At 38.9% G+C, this 15,261-nt stretch overlaps 1 protein-coding gene across 6 annotated transcripts in view; it reads left to right on the top strand.

Annotated features, from left to right (window-relative positions):
• The first annotated feature begins 451 nt into the window (after positions 1 to 451).
• Positions 452 to 15,261, top strand: part of TMEM168 (transmembrane protein 168) — a 69,913-nt gene continuing 55,103 nt past the window's right edge. For 4 of the 6 annotated variants that reach the window (XM_071221690.1, XM_045191465.2, XM_071221692.1 and 1 more), the window contains exons 1-2: positions 452 to 529; positions 4,978 to 6,232. In XM_071221690.1, the coding sequence (XP_071077791.1) occupies positions 5,105 to 6,232 (1,128 nt within the window). In that variant the 5' untranslated portion in view covers positions 452 to 529; positions 4,978 to 5,104. The other 2 variants (XM_045191464.2, XM_053926115.1) reach the window with 2 other exon arrangements.

Below are 15,261 nucleotides of genomic sequence, written 5' to 3'. Positions count from 1 at the left end.
ACTAAGGGACCTGGGGAATAGGCCAGTAGGGGTGTCGGTGGCATGAAGACCCCTGCGGTGTATTAGAGGGAGTTTCTCCTTAGAAAAGGAAGCAAGAAGGGCTTTGAAGGTGAGCCTAAGGAGCTTGGGCTTTATCTGGTCAATGGACACAACGCCCTATCTTATTCCAAAGGTATTATAAAGCAGCAACGCCTCCTGCAGTATTTTCAATCCACTTGTGGCTATCCCGCCCCAGTTTCAGATGCTTCACGGATACGACCGGTAGGATTCTTCGTGGTGTTCCCGCTCCCTATTTTCTGCTGCTGATTTCAGGTTTGCGGAGGCAAAAGAGGCCGCGCTTAGCCCTCGGTGGGTAATGCTCGCACAGGGCTGGGCTCACCAGAGATGCCCGCGGCACCCGGGGTTTGCAGGAAAGGGCGGGTCCTTGGTGTGGGAGGAAGCGCGCAGCTCAGTTTGACCCCGGAGGCGTTCCGTAACGTCGCGGGTTCGGCGGCGGGAACATGGCGGCTGTGGCGGGGCCGGTTACGGAGTAAGTTTCCAAAGAGACTGGTCTGTTCTAGTGTGTGCGGCTTCGGGCACTCGCTCTTCCCTCGCACCCGTTCCGAGTCTTAGGCACAGCTGCTTGGGCCACCCTTTACTGTGTTTCCCCCAGAGATAACTCCGAAGGTCGAGAGAGCGTTGGTGGCAGCGGCCGAGTCAGGTAGGGGGTGAGAGGGTGAACAGCTGGGCGTTGAGACCTGGGCACAGACATCTCACAGGGTTCCGCAAGGTGCGGACCCCAAGCACCGCCCGGGCGTCTTCCCGAGGCTGGAGCAGGGGTACCAGCGGGAGAGTACTGGATGGTGGGGGATCGGGGGGAAGGGACGAGGTGCAGGACGAAAAGTCTTAATACTGTCACCCAGCTTTGTCTCACTCAGCTGGGCGTCCAGTTGTGGTCGCCTTCTCAAAGTGGAGCGGTGGTTGAGAACTGCCAGGCTCCTCCGACCTCCCCTATCTTGCTAGAAGGAGGCGGAATACAAGAAGAATGACTACCCTGTTGCCCTGTTGCTGAGGGATGTATATTCGAGGCACCATTATCGTTTTATGAAATAGGCCCAGAGAGTTATATGAATTTATAGAACCGAAGCACTGGAATTCCCCGACCCCGGCTGCTCATTATAGGTCATTTTTTGACACTTTCCCAGGTGGGGCAGAAGTACAGTATCTCAGTTGAAGGGTGGTACATGCGATAGGTGTGTCCTGGACTCCATGGAAGGTAACTTATTGATTGATTTAGATGAATGAATTAAATGAAGGCTGGAGTAAGGCGGAAAGAGAAACAATCCAGAAGTTCATGAAATCGCTTAGCTCTACTGCTTACTAGCTATGGGACATTAGGCAACTTGTTTATTGTTTTTGTGTATTAGTAAGTTTTCAGCAACTAATTGGCACTGTTATTAAATATAGTATAGTTATTTCTGGGTTAGTCTTTGTTTCTTCAGCAAGTATTTAAATACCTACTTGGTGTAAGACTTTGTGCTAGACTCTGGGCATACAGTATTGATATAAAGTCTCAGAGACATTGTGATCTAGTGGGGAAGTGATAATCTATATTTTCCTATTTTGGAGGAAGTACAGGGATCATGTACATGGGTCAGGGATGGTTTTCCTAAGAAAATGTTTTAAGATAAAACCCGGAGAGTAGGGGTGAGCCAGGTATGAGGACTGCTGTGGGTCGAGGAGGAGGGGAGTGCACCTGGGGAGGGAATAGCACTGAAGGAATTGAAAGGTCAGTATGGCTGAAATACAGAGTTCAGGAGGAAGTTGAGGCAGGAGAGTTTATTCACATCCAATGCAGAGAGCCTTAATATAAGGCATTTTAAGGAGTTTAGACTTTATTACTAAGGGTGACGGGAAGTCTTTGGAGGGTTTTACATAGCAGAGTGATATGAAAAATTTCAGTTTACAGAAGGACACTTCTTGGAGAGGTCAAGCATGAGATGCCTATGACCAACATTGGGATTATGACCTTGGAAAGTAGAAACATTTAAGAGGTGTATAGGAAGAATAGTGGTCAGTACTTGGTGAGGATCAATATAGGTGGTGGGGAGGAGTAGTATACCATTTTTAAAAAGCAGACTCTGGCAGTTACTAAGTTTTCTCATGTGCAGATTGACTTTTTTGCGCTCCATTTTTATCTGCCTCAAGTAATTTTCCAATGATGGCTGACCAATTGAAAATGATTGTAGTACTTTGTTGTTTCACTCTCTGATTAAACTAATTGTTGTTTGAAGAATGTCATAATGAGCGAAAGACTTTTGTAAATTATCACTTAAAAGTAATATTCTCCCATGTTGATTTTGGCCCGTAAGAGTGACTGCAAATATTCCATTATATTGATGTGCTGTACTGTTTCTAATCTGGATTTTTACTTCTGTTAACAATGTAGGACCATGCCAGTGCTTTTATTTCTATCAGGTAGATTAATATATATGTATACTTTGGGGCATATAATAATTGAAGACATGGAAATAGATTGCTTATAGAAAAATAGTAGTAGAAGAGCCTAAGCTTGGGGTTGAATGTCCAAAGTTTGTATTGAGAATGAACAGCCTGCAAGGAGACTGAGAAGGAGAGATCAATAAGTAAGGAAGTAAATCTGGAGACTGCTGCTTGGAAGCTAAAGGAAAGATAGGTTTTAGAACGAAAGAGTCAACGTCAAAGGTTGTTCAAAGAATGTACAGCATAGTGAGTGAAAAGTACCCATTGGATTTAGGAGTTTACATGCCATTTCAGAACTTGGCAGAGCATTTATTCTTGTGGGGTGGAAATCACAGTTTAAAGGTGAAAAGTGAAGCAATCAAATATCAGCTATTAAAAGTACAGAAGATTGAACTTGGAAGAGGAGATGGGATGACTGAGATTGTTTTGTTTTTGTTTTTTCTGAGTGGGTTTTAGGGGGTGTATTGTTTTTGAAAAGAGCTTTGCACATATTTAAGTTATGGATAAGAGAAGAGTGGGAGTTTGAAGAGAGAGGAAAGAGTGTTCACTGGAAAGAAGAGGGGAAAGGAGACATAGTATGTCTGAAAATTTTATCTCAAATGGGAAAGGGACACCCTTTCCTTGTGTCAGGAGATGTAGGTAGAGGTGGGTTTGTGGTGTTGGAAACTTAAGTGAACTCCCCTTCTGATTATTTTGTTGGAGGCAAAGTCATCTGGTGAGAATGCCCTGGGAAGTGGGTGTCAGAGATTGAGGATAGGGAAGAGTGGTTTGGATGATCATGGAAGAGAGTACTGATCAGAGAAACACAGAAGGTTGTCTGTGGTTGAATGGCAACCATTTAGCCTAGTGTATGATTTTTTTCCTCCAGCAGTATTCAGTCACCAGACCCCAAAATGTACCCATTGACTCTTCGAGGATATATATTTCAACATATTTGCTGAATGATTATATAACACACAAAATGATATTTAAAAATGCAATACTCTTTGCTTTATCAATTTCTCATACTTATTAATAAGATGAAACAAAAATATATCAATGGAAGATATTTTCTGTGGAGGTGTGTGATATCTTAAAGAAATTATCGAATGAAAATATAATTGAGGAAAAGCAGTTAAAATAATTAAATAGAATTAGCTATAAAAAAAATCTGCTTGCTGAATATGTAGAAGTAGAATTAGTAATAATGCTTGGAACCTCCCAGAAACCCTAAGGTTGTCACCCAGTGACATTCTTCTCCAGTCAAATGGGTAATTACAGGTTTATTCCATGTTAATATGTTTTTGTTGGGTCTTTCTTTATAGGGTCCTGCTATTAGAAAGTATACAAAAGGTGATCACAAACTAGTTACTTTTTGAATTTTTATCTGGTTGAGTTCTCCGTGGATATTCAGTGTGACCGTTCAGTGTGAGCCATTCATGCATGGATCACTTCTGAAACAGTATACTAGAAAAAGTGAAGAATTACGTAGTAGGTAGTTAAGCCATTTTTTGACCATTGTCATGCTTTTAGTGCAACTTGTGGGGCACTTAAGATTGAAATAATTATCTGCTCCTTTAACAAATAATTGTTGTGGTAACTTTTCAAAAGTAAAATTAAGTTTAATTTATGATAACTTGGTCAACATTCCCACTTTTAAGTTTTGACTAGGAAGGTCAGGAATTGGTTTGCTGTGTGGCTGGTACTTCGATTTGGAAAGTAGGTTTGATAAAGTAATTTAGTAGAGGTAAAGTACACGGAGAATTATGGGTCAGCTTTAGGGATTAAGGAACTTTAATACAGTTAAAGTTTGCTTTTAGAACATTTATTAGTTAAACAATGTACAGACTAAGGTTTTATAGCATTTTAGAGTTGCCATGTATGCAGGGGCATCCAACCCTTTGGTGTCTCTGCGCCACACTAGAAGAAGAGGAGTTGTTCCGGGCCACATGTTAAATATATTGTCACACGTAATCATAAAAGTGTTTTAAGTAAATTTACAATCTTATATTGGGCTGCCTTCACAGCCATTCTGGGCTGCATGTGGCTGGCAGGTTGGATACCCCTGATGGATTTTAGGCAGGTAGTAATGATTGCTATTATTGGATACTAGTGCTTTTCAAATTAGAGGTAATGATGAAGTCCCTCATTCTACTTAAGATTTGAATAGCATTACATTATGCTAAACCCATCTGCTATGATCGAAGTTGAATATCTCATATTTGCATCTTGTTGAAAAACCAAATATTGGAGTAAGAATGAATTGGGCAAATTCCTCACCACCTCTGGAAAAACAGTTTCATTATTGATCATTTAGTCATACAGTCCTTGTGTATGATGAGCAGAAAGCACAGCCTTTTTAATTTGGATAAACTGCTGAATTTTTAAGTCAGAGACAACTGCCATTAAGAAACTTTATTTCTCACTTACTTACTATTATTTTGTATTTTGTAAGAAGCTACATGTGAAAGGTAAATTATATAAAATTAACATTGAAATATGTTTTCTTCTTTTTAGATCACTAAACAAAAATTCCACCAGAGAAAATGCTGAAATAGGAGTTACGGATACATGGCATTTGCTGGATGAAATATAAGCAGTTAATTTTTGTAACGTGGGGAGAAAGCCCAAATTGCCAGATTACATGTGTAAATCACTGCGTTATTGCTTTAGTCATTGTCTCTATTTAGCAATGACAAGACTGGAAGAAGTAAACCGAGAAGTGAACATGCATTCTTCAGTGCGTTATCTTGGCTATTTAGCCAGAATCAATTTACTGGTTGCTATATGCTTAGGTCTTTATGTAAGATGGGAAAAAACAGCAAATTCTTTACTTTTGGTAATTTTTATTCTTGGTCTTTTTGTTCTGGGAATTGCCAGCATACTCTATTATTATTTTTCAATGGAAGCAGCAAGTTTGAGTCTCTCCAATCTTTGGTTTGGATTCTTGCTTGGCCTCCTATGCTTTCTTGATAATTCATTCTTTAAAAATGATGTGAAAGAAGAATCAACCAAATATTTGCTTCTAACTTCTATAGTGTTAAGGATATTATGTGCTTTGGTGGAGAGAATTTCTGGTTATGTCCGCCATCGACCCATTTTACTAACCACAGTTGAATTTTTGGAACTCGTTGGATTTGCCATTGCCAGCACAACTATGTTGGTGGAGAAGTCTCTCAGTGTCATTTTACTTGTTATAGCTTTGGCCATGCTGATTATTGACCTGAGAATGAAGTCTTTCCTAGCCATTTCAAACTTAGTTATTTTTGTAGTCTTACTATTTTTCTCTTCATTGGAAACTCCCCAAAATCCAGTTGCTTTTGCATGTTTTTTTATTTGCCTGATAACTGATCCTTGCCTTGACATTTATTTTAGTGGACTTTCAGTTACTGAGAGGTGGAAACCTTTTTTGTACCGTGGAAGAATTTGCAGAAGACTTTCAGTCATTTTTATTGGAATGATTGAGCTTACATTTTTTATTCTTTCAGCATTTAAACTTAAAGACACTCATCTCTGGTATTTTGTAATACCAGGCTTTTCCATTTTTGGAATTTTCTGGATGATTTGTCATATTATATTTCTTTTAACTCTTTGGGGATTCCATACTAAATTAAATGACTGCCATAAAGTATATTTTACCCACAGGGTGGATAACAACAGCCTTGACAGAATCATGGCATCCAAAGGGATGCGCCATTTTTGCTTAATTTCAGAGCAGTTAGTTTTTTTTAGTCTTCTTGCAACAGCTATTTTGGGAGCAGTTTCCTGGCAGGTAAGCTTATAGTTTGTTTATTATATCAGTGCCTGTGCTGTGTGATTAAATGCTTGCTTCAAGCGTTCAGTAATTAGAATTGAAAAGTCAAGTTCCTGATTTCAAAAGGTTATTCTTTCTTTCTATGCTTATCTCATTTTGTTCATAAAGTTGAAGTACTGAATAAATGTTGATAGGATAAGTTAGTTTGACCTCCAACAAAGAGTTACCAAAATATTAGGAATACCCAGCATGTGACATGCCTCCCACTTTTTGCTTGTTCATTAATGAAGATGCCTCTGCCACCAGGGCTGGATCAATCAGGTCCTGAGGGAAAGCGACAGGGGATTAAGAAATAAAGAGGCAAAGTCAAAGCAGGGTCAGGTGGAGTCCCTTCTCTGGGATGCAGAGGAGGGAACTGTTTATTGGTAAAGTCAGGCTGTATTTATTGAGCAAGCTTTGAAGCAGAGCGTGAGAAAGACAGAACCGCAAGGCTAGGTACATTTTATTTTTCTAAGAACATTTCTTGCTCCTTCTTGGTACAGTGATCTAGCAGGCGGCCAAGCCATTCTTTTCTTGAAACAATCTTCTGCGGCCTAGGGCAGCTGTGCTGAACCCGAGGCCTGCATTCCAACTCCCTTGGCACACACATGATCCTTCTTGGCTCCTCACAGAAGAAATCTTCATAGATTAAAGATTTCTATAATATTGAACATTTGAAGGATGATTAGTGATTGTACTTTAATTCTTTCATTTTTATACATGAGGAACTGAAAGCCAGAGAAGGCTTATCTCCAGAATCACTGGTAATAGCCAGAACCAGGTTACCTAGCTTCTATGTAGTCCGCTGGTCTCACTAGAGCACATTATTTTTTACATAGTCATTTCTGTAAAGATTTTATATAAAAGATGATTAGATATAAAAACATATCAGGTATTTAATTACAGATTAAAACCTCTCCTAAGAAAGAAAAAATGGGTTTTACAGTACATTTACTGTCTACAGAATGTTTAAAAAAAAAAAAAGGTCTTGCAGACAAAGGCATTTAAACTGTATGATTGGAATTTATAGCTAGAATATTAATCCAGTCTTCCATTTGTGGAACATTTATTGACTACAGTATGTCAGGTACTATACTGTGTAGACGATCTCAAGATGACTAAGACATGCCTCTGTTCTTAAAGAGGGCACAGCCTCTAATGAGATGGGGAATAGGCAGACATGTAAAGAAACAATTATTACAGTGACAAACGCTATATGAGTACATCAGGTTGGGATGTAGGGCATAAAGGGAGGTCAACTCTGGTTGGTGCAATTCTCTGCTTTGCACTAGTTAGTTCCTGCAGAATGATTTCTGGATGTGACCATTTCAAGGGAAATGTGGAGACTTTCCTATGTATGGTGCTTTTTGGACAATGTGACCTAGGTAGGGAGCTTGTATGGGAGTAAGCCAAATGATGTAAACACTGTGGGTGTAGCCTTAGTGTATATTCCTCACTTTACTTGCCAGTGTGAGGGACTATTGGGATGATGATGGTGATGGTGATGAAGGAGTTTAATGTGGGAAACTCTAACAAGAGTTCTCTTTCCTCTTCCTCTCCTCTCAAAGAGCTTACTACCTTTGTTTTCTTCTAGGAGTTTAATGGTTGCAGGTATTACATTTGAGTCTATTTTGAGTTTATTTTTGTATATGGTGCAATAAAGTGATCCAGCTTTATTTTTTTGCATTTATCTGTGCAGTTTTGCCAGTACCATTTATTAAAGAGACTGTCTTTTCCCCCACTGTATGTTGCTGTCTTTCTTGTTGTAGACTAATTGGCCAAACACATAGGCATTAATTTCTGGGCTATTCTGTTGCATTGTGCCAGTATCATAATGTTTTGTAGTAGAGCTTGAAATCAAGGAGAGTTGTATCTTTAATATTCTTCTTTCTCAGGATTGCTTTGGGGACTTTGTGGTTCCATATAAATTTTATGATTATTTATGATTATTCTGTAGATTGCTTGTGTAGTATGGATATTTGAATGCTATTTATTCTTCCAGGCCATGAGTATGGTATGCCCTTCCATTTGTGTTGTCTTTATTTTCTTTCTTCAGTGTTAGACAGTTTGCAGAGTATAGGTCTTTTCCTCCTTGGTTAAATTTATTCCAGGGCTTTTTTTGGCTGAAATTGTGAGTGGTTTTCTTAATTTTTGTTTCTGATAATTCATTATTAATGTACAGAAGTGCCACTGATTCGTGTTTGTTAATTTTGTATGCTGCAACTTTACTGAATTCATTTACTGTGATAGTTTTTTGGGAGACTTTTGAGTTTTTTACATATAGTATCATGTCATCTGTGACAATTTTACTTCTTCCTTTCTAATTTGGATGCATTTTATTTTCTTTTGTTGTCTGATTTTGTTGGCTAGGACTTTCAGTAATACCTGTATGTTGAATAAAAGTGGTGAGAGTGGGCATCCTTATCTTATTCCTGATTTTAGGGGGAAAATTTTTAGCTTTTCACCATTGAGGTAATGCTTGGCTGTGGGCTTGTTGTTATATGACCTTTATTATGTTGAGATATGTTCCCTCTATTTCTACTATGTTGAATTTTAGTCATAAATAGACGCTGAATTTTGTCAAATCTTTTCCTGCATCTTTTAAGATGATCACATGATTTTCATCCTTTCTTTTGTTAATGTGTTGTATCACATTGATGGATATGCAGATATAATTGGTATTGCAGATATTGAATCATTTTTGCATTCCTGGAATAAATCCCATTTGATCGTAGTGTATGATCCTTTTAATAGGTTGTTGAATTTGATTTGCTAGTATTTGAGAATTTTTGCATCTGTGTTCATCAGGGATACTTGCCTGTGATTTTGCTTTTTTGTGGTCTTTGCTGTTATATCAGAGTGATGCTGCCCTCATAGAATGAGTTGGAAATATTTCTTCTTCAATTTTCTGGAATATTTTGAAAAGGAAAGTTATTAATTTTTTTAAAAAGTATTTGGGCCCTGATCAGGTTGGGCTTTGTCCTGCAAAAAGAAAGGTTGCTGGTTTGATTCCTAGTCAGGGCACAAGCCTGGGCCAGGTACCCTGACGGGGTGCATGGAAAAGGCAACTGATCGATGTTTCTCTCTCACATCAATGTTTCTCTCCCTTTCTTCCTTCCTCCCCCGCCTCTAGAAATAAATAAATAAAATATTTTAAAAACATAAAAATGAAAAAAAATATTTGGTATAATTCACCTGTGAAGCCATCTATCTGGTCCCGGACTTTTGTTTGTTGGAAGATTTTGATTACTGATTCAATTTTGTTACAGTAATTGGTGTGCTCAGATTGTTGTTTCTTCCCGATTTGGGCTTAGAAAATTATATGTTTTTGGGAATTTGGGAATCTGTACCTTCTAGGTTGTCCAATTTGTTGGTATATATTTCTTAGTATTCACTTAACAATCCTATGTATCTCTGTGATGTTGGTTGTAATTTCTGATTTTATTTATTTTGTTCCTTTTTTTGATGAGTTGATAGAAGGTTTACACATTTTGTTTATAGTTGAAGAGAAGCAGCTCTTAGTTTCATTGATCTTTAATTTTTACTCTATATCCCCATTTATTTTCACTCTGATCTTTATTTAATTTACTTCTGTTTACTAACTTTGAGCTGTCTTTGTTCCTCTTTTTCTAGTACCTGTTGATACAAGGTAAGACTGTTCATTCAGATATTTCTTGTTTCTTGAGGTAGGCCTGTTTTGCTATGAATTTTTCTTTCAGAACTGCTATTTCTGTGTTCCATAGGTTTTTGGATCATTACATTTCCATTTTCATTTATTGGTAGATATTTATTGATTTCCTCCTTAACCCATTGGTTATTTAGGAACATGTTGTTTAGCATATACCTGTTAGTTCTTTTCCAGTTTTTCTATGTAATTGATTTATAGTTTTCTACCATTTTGTTTGGATTATGCCTTAAAATTTTATTTTAATTTTTATTACAGTTGGCTTACAATACTATGTTAGTTTCAGGTGTACAACGTAGTGATTAGACATTTATATAACTTACAAAGTGATTACCCCAATAAATCTGGTACAAATCTGACACCATACATAGTTATTACAGTGTTATTGACTGTATTTCCTATGCTGTATTGTATGTCCACATCTGTTCGGTAACTACCAATTTCTACTTCTTAACCTCTTCACCTTTTTCACCCAGCTCCCTAACCCTCCTCCACTCTGGCAACCATCTATATCTATGTGTCTGTCTGTATTCTGCTTTTTTGTTTATTTTGTTTTATAGATTCCAAATATAAATGAAATCACATGGCATTTGTCTTTTCTGTCTCACTTATTTCACTTAGTATAATGCCCTCTAGGTCCATTCATGTTGTGCAGATGACAAGTTTTCATTCTTTTTTTGTGGTTAGTCATTCTATTGTATGTATGTACCACTTCTTTATCCATTCATCTATAATGGACACTTAGGTTGCTTACATATCATAGCCACTAATGGTTCAATGAGTGCAATGAACATTAGGGTGCATATGTTTTTTGATTTTAGTGTTTTCAGTTTCTTCAAATAAATATCCAGAAGTAAAATTGCTGGGTCATTCTTCATCGCTTGTTATAGCCTTTGTTTTTTGGGGGGGTTTTTTTTGGATATATTTATTGATTATGCTATTACAGTTGTCCCATTTCCCACCCTTCACTCAACTCCATCCTGCCCACCCCTCCCTCCCACATTCCCCCCCTATAGTTCATGTCCATGGGTCATACTTACAAGTTCCTTGGCTTCTACATTTCCTACACTATTCTTACCCTCCCCCTGTCTATTTTCCACCTATCATTTATGCTATTTATTCTCTGTACCTTCCCCCCCCTCCCCCTCCCAATCCCCTATTGATAACCCTCCATGTGATCTCCATTTCTGTGGTTCTGTTTCTGTTCTAGTTGTTTGTTTAGTTTTCTTTTGTTTTGGTTTTAGGTGTGGTTGTTTATAACTGTGAGTTTGCTGTCATTTTTACTGTTCATATTTTTGATCTTCTTTTTCTTAGGTAAGTCCCTTTAACATTTCATATAATAATGGCTTGGTGATGATGAACTCCTTTAACTTGACCTTATCTGAGAAGCACTTTATCTGCCCTTTCATTTTAAATGATAGCTTTGCTGGATACAGTAATCTTGGATGTAGGCCCTTGCCTTTCATGACTTGGAATACTTCTTGCCGGCCCCTTCTTGCCTGTAAGGTCTCTTTGGAGAAATCAGCTGACAGTCTTATGGGAACCCCTTTGTAGGTAACTGTGTCCTTTTCTTTTGCTGCTTCTAAGATTCTCTCCTGTTTAATCTTAGGTAATGTAATTATGATGTGCCTTGGTGTGTTCCTCCTCGGGTCCGGCTTCTTTGGGACTCTCTGAGCTTCCTGGACTTCCTGGAAGTCTATTTCCTTTGGCAGACTGGGGAAGTTCTCCTTCATTATTTGTTCCAATAAGTTTTCAATTTTTTGTTCTTCCTCTTTTCCTTCTGGCACCCCTATAATTCGGATTTTGGAACGTTTCAAGATGTCCTGGAGGTTCCTAAGCCTCTCCTCCTTTTTCCGAATTCTTGTTTCTTCATTCTTTTCTGGTTGGATGTTTCTTTCTTCCTTCTGGTCCACACCATTGTTTTGAGTCCCAGTTTCCTTTGCGTCACTGTTGGTTCCCTGTACATTTTCCTTTGTTTCTCTTAGCATAGGCTTCATTTTTTCATCTAGTTTTCAAACAAATTCAACCAATTCTGTGAGCGTCTTAATAACCAGTGTTTTGAACTGTGCATCCGATAGGTTGGCTATCTCTTCCTCGCTTAGTTGTATTTTTTCTAAGTGTTCTGTCATTTGGGCCTTTTTTTTTTTTTTTTTTTTTTTGTCTTGGCGCATCTGTTACTTAAAAGGGCGGAGCCTTAGGTGTTCACCGGGGCAGGTAATGCTGGTCACTGCGCTATGACACAGTGCGTGGGGGAGGGGCCGAGAGGGAGCAATGGCACCTGCTCCAGTCTCCACTGGCTTTCGGCACTCCCTCTGCTACCCACAATCAAATTGGGCCCCTCTGGTGCTGGCTCCCGAGTGGGTGGGCTTGTGCACACTCTAGGCCCCTGTGAGTCTCTCCAACGACCTCTCCTGTGAGGCTGGGAGTCTCTCCTGCTGCCGCCCCAACCCCCACGGGGCCTTTCAATCAGAGGTCTGAGGCTTCATTTCCCCCGCGCTGGAGCCCTGGGTTATGTGGTCAGCTTCGCTCCCTGCCATTCACCCCGGTTTATCTGTGCGCGAGTGTGGGGCCGCGGGGTGCTACCCACCGCTCTGCCTGCCGCATTCTCTGCCACTCTTAGTCCGGCCCTCTCGGTTTCTCTGTGCACGAATGTGGGGCTGCAGGGTCTGCTAGTGGTCAGACTGCCTGCCCCGTTGGTCCCACACTCCACCAGTCTGGGTCCCGCCACGGCAACTCGAGTCCTCTCAGCCCCGGCTGCCCATCTCCGCCCCTCCTACCGGTCTGGATGAATGTTTATTTTGTATTTCCTTGGTGTTAGACTTCCTTGCCGTTCGATTTTCCGTGAGTTCTGGTTGTGCGAGGAGGCGCAGTGTGTCTACCTACGCTGCCATCTTGGTTCTCATAGCCTTTGTTTTAAAGTCTGTTTCATTTGGTTTAAGTATTGTTTTGTTTGTTTGTTTGTTTCCACATTCATGAAGTATCTTTTTCATTACTTTCACTCTGTATGTGTCTTTTGATCTGAAGTGAATCTGACATAGGCAGTATACATAAGGGTCTTGTTTTATTTTTTGTTTGGCCACCGTATGTCTTTTGAATGGAGCATTTAATCCATTTGCATTTGACGTAATTGTTGGTATATACTCATTGACATTTTATTCATATTTTTTATCTTTATTTCTTCTCCTTAAAGAAGATGCTTTAACAGTTCTTATAAGACTGTTTGGCGGTGATGACTTTTCCTTTTTCTGTAAGCTCTTCATGTGACCTTCACTTCTAAATGATAGCTTTGCTGGTAGAGTATTCTTGGTTGTAGGTTTTTGCTTTACATCAATTTGAATACTTCTTGACAATCCCTTCTAGCTTGCAAAGTTTCTGTTGAGAAATCAGCTGACAACGTAATAGGAGCTCATTTATAGGCAACTCACTCCTTTTCTCTTGCTGCTTTAAGATTCTCTCTTTGTCTTTAATCTTTGGCATTTTAAGTATAACATGTCTTGGTGTGTACCTCTTTGGGTTCATCTTGTTTGGAACACTTTACACTTCCTGGTCTTGTATGTTTATTTCCTTCACCAGGTTAGAAAAGTTGTCTGTTAATACTTTTAAAATTTTTAAAGAAGATTATTTATCTATCTATCTATCTATTTATTTATTTATTTTTAGACAGAGGGAGAGAAACATCAGTGTGTTGTTGCCTCTGATGCACTGCCTACTGGAGACCTGGCCTACAACACAAGCATGTGCCCTGACTGGGAATTGAACTGGCTACCCTTTGATTGGCAGGTTGGCACTCAATCCACTGAGCCATACCAGTCAGGGATCTGTTAATACTTTTTTTTTTAATGTAGATTTTCAGTTCCTTACTCTCTCTCTTCCTCTTCTGTCAACCCCATGATGTAAATGTTGGTATGCTTGAAGTTGTCCTAGAGGCCTCTTACACTATCCTCATTTTGGGGGATTCTTTCTTTATTTTGCTGTTCTTTTTTTTTTTTTTTTTTTTTTAGTATTTTTTATTGGTTATGCTATTACAGTTTTTCCAATTTTTCCCCCCTTTATCCCGCATCCATCTTGCACCCCCAACCCTCCAGCATTCCCCCCTTTACTTCATGTCCATGGGTTGTACATATAAGTTCTTTGAGTCCTCTGTTTCCTATACCATTTTTTATCTCTCCCCGTCTATTTTATGCCTACTAATTACGCTTCTTCTTCCCTTTATCTTATCTCCTCTATTCCTCCCTTCCCCCTCGCCACCGAAATCCCTCCATGTGATATCCATTTCTCTGATTTTGTTCCTATTCTGGTTGTTTGCTTAGTTTTTGTTTTCATTGTTTTTCTCTTCTTTTAGGTTCATTTGTTGATAGTTGTGAGTTATCATTTTATTGTTCATACTTATGATCTTTTTTTTCTTAGATAAGTCCCTTTAATGTTTCATATAATAATGGCTTAATAATGAACTCCTTTAACTTGACCTTATCTGGGAAGTACTTTATCAGCCCTTCCATTTTGAATGAAAGGTTTTCTGGTTACAATAATCTTGGATATAGGTCCTTGCCTTTCATGACTTCAAATACTTCTTTCCAGTTCCTTCTTGCCTGCAAGGTTTCTTTTGAGAAATCAGCTGATAATCTAATGGACCCCCATTGTAGGTAATTGTCTCCTTTTCCCCTTGCTTCTTTTAGGGTCCTCTCTTTGTCTTTAATCATGGGTGACTTAATGATGATGTGCCTTGGTGTGTTCCTCTTTAGTCCAAGTTCTTTGGGACTCTCTGGGTTTCCTGGACTTCCTGAAAGTCTGTTTCCTTCGCCAGATTGGGGAAGTTTTCCTTCATTATTTGTTCAAAGAAGTTTTCAATTTCTTACTGTTCTTCTCCTTCTGGCACCCCTACAATTCGGATATTGGAACATTTAAAGTTGTCCCAGAGGTTCCTAAGTCTCTCTTCATTTTTTTGGATTCTTGTTTCTTCCTTTTCTTCTGGATAGATGTTTATTTCTTCCCTTTGTTCCAAATCATTGCTTTGAGTCCTGGTTTCCTTCCTGTCACTGTTGGTTCCCTGAATATTTTACTTTATTTCACTTTGGGTATCCTTCATTTGTTTTTTCATTTTTCGACCCAGCTCAATTAGGTCTGTAAGCATTTTGATTACCAGGGCTTTAAATTCTCCATCAGATAGGTTTTGGATATCAAACTGGATATATTTTGGATATCAAACCTTTGTCTGATATATCACTGGCGAATATGTTCTCCCCTAAGTCAGTTCCCTTTTCATTTTGATGAAGGTTTCTTTAGCCATGCAGAAACTTTTTAATTTGATGTAGTCCCATTTGTT

Source organism: Desmodus rotundus, chromosome 6 (assembly GCF_022682495.2).
Source record: "Desmodus rotundus isolate HL8 chromosome 6, HLdesRot8A.1, whole genome shotgun sequence".
NCBI classification, from domain to species: domain Eukaryota; kingdom Metazoa; phylum Chordata; class Mammalia; order Chiroptera; family Phyllostomidae; genus Desmodus; species Desmodus rotundus.
This window is presented reverse-complemented; position numbering and strand designations above follow the sequence as displayed.